The 1,859-nt window shown below is 46.6% G+C and overlaps 1 protein-coding gene across 1 annotated transcript; it reads left to right on the top strand.

Moving 5' to 3' along the window:
• Positions 1-434: 434 nt before the first annotated feature.
• LOC123146444 (uncharacterized) lies at positions 435-1,118 on the top strand. Its single transcript, XM_044566079.1, has one exon. The coding sequence runs from the start codon at positions 435-437 to the stop codon at positions 1,116-1,118; it is 684 nt and encodes a 227-aa protein (XP_044422014.1).
• Positions 1,119-1,859: the final 741 nt, after the last annotated feature.

The raw sequence follows: 1,859 nt of genomic DNA, 5'->3' as shown, positions 1-1,859 counted from the left end.
AAGCATGCTTCTCTTGGTCAGAGACTTGTGCCTCTACATACTGCCCCTGCATGCCTCACGAGATAAATTGTAAAAGTTAACATTTTACAGCAAACTACGCAAGACAACGAACATCTCCCCAACTTGCTGGAGATACGACGGTTGCTAAAAACATAACTGCTGATTTTATTTTATTTTTTATAAAGAAAAACCACGATCAAAAACTCAGGATGTGCACAACCGCACCACCAGGGAGATGAAACCACGATCCAGAACCCACGATGTGCACAACCGCATCGACAGTGAGATCGTGCACTCCTTTGCCGCTTCCCCGCCCTTAAATTTAGACTTCCGTCGCGGCCTTCTTACACACAAACAACAGAAATCGCCATTGCGCTCCCACTCATTGTTCCCCACGAAAAACCAGGTTGCAGGAGGACCAACTGCTCCAGGCCATGGGATTCATCAAGGAATTCATGGAGGTGCAGGCCCACGGCAACACCAAGTTGCACGTGATCCACACCATCGACTTGCACAAGGCGGCGACCACCATCGAGCAGTACGAGCGACACCTCGAATTCGAGCGCCACAAGATCGTCGGAGTTGATGTGGAGTACACCAACGACGTTGGCGAAGATCAGAAACCAGCCGTCGTCCAGCTCTCCGTCGGCAAGGATCATCCGGTGTTGCTCTTCCAACTGAGCGCCGCCGACAAGAACTGCACTAGGTTTGACAACTTCCTCGCGGACCCCAGATACACGTTTGCTGGCTTCTGCATCGACGGCGACATAGAGATGCTCGGGCGCGTCGGACTAGAGATCGCCCACTTCATCGACATCCAGACGGAATGGAGGGTGCCTACAGCTACCAAGCCTCTGGACCCCCTTGGGGATGTCTCAGGCATCATTGTCCATGACTACTACAACAACATGAAGAAGAAGCTCACCAATGCAGAGCACCAGCGCTGGTCGCCCATGCCCCTGTCCATGAGGCACATCGAATACGCGGCAAAAGATGCTTACGCTGCGTACGAGATATGGAGCCGCCTCACCATCATCCAGGAAGGCCTCCGCCGGGCAAAACTCGAGAAGGAGCAGACCAGGAAGCGCGCAAGGTCCTGGGACGACTACGACTACTGAAGCAGGTGGTCCCGGCCAAGAAAAGTAACTAGAAGATTGCTCATGCCATTCTAGATTTCCCGTTAGATTTGCTTTCTCTCAAGACTGCCGTTTGCTTGTTCTAAATTTAGATTTGCTTGTGTCGCAGTTAACCTTGTAGTTTGCTTCCAGTTTACATATCTTCTGAACAAGTTTATTTCCAGTGCAATGTTGCAGTTTTCTATTATTAGAATATATTGGCGTGAACTGAAAAATATAAACACAGTACAGATAACCTTGTAGTTTGCTTCCAGTTTACATATCTTCTGAACAAGTTTATTTCCAGTGCAATGTTGCAGATTTCTATTATTAGAATATATTGGCGTGAACTGGAAAATATAAACACAGTACAGATAACCTTGTAGTTTGCTTCTAGTTTACATATCTTCTGAACAAGTTTATTTCCAGTGCAATGTTGCAGTTTTCTATTATTAGAATATATTGGCGTGAACTGAAAAATATAAACACAGTACAGATACTATACGATTAGCGTAACGCACAGAGCAGGTACACATAGCAATCCACAAAAATGACGAGCATGCAATGCACTAGTACCTTTGTGGATGCAGTGTCGAAATGTAGGGACAACAATTACAAAATGCTCCTAAAAGCAGTGCACAATGTTCCTTCGGTGACATTTTGAATACAGAGGTAGTTAGGTGTTTATTCTCCTTGGAAAACATTGCTTACACCCGTGACCCTCAGAGAAGAACACTACAGAGG

The sequence above is a fragment of the Triticum aestivum genome, chromosome 6D (genome assembly GCF_018294505.1).
Source record: "Triticum aestivum cultivar Chinese Spring chromosome 6D, IWGSC CS RefSeq v2.1, whole genome shotgun sequence".
NCBI lineage: Eukaryota > Viridiplantae > Streptophyta > Magnoliopsida > Poales > Poaceae > Triticum > Triticum aestivum.
The sequence above is the reverse complement of the archived record's forward strand: the minus strand, read 5'-3'. Positions and strand labels throughout refer to the sequence as shown.

Bases quoted from the DNA above. Each gene is read 5' to 3' on its own strand.
- LOC123146444 (XM_044566079.1), top strand. From the start codon at position 435: ATGGGATTCATCAAGGAATTCATGGAGGTGCAGGCCCACGGCAACACC.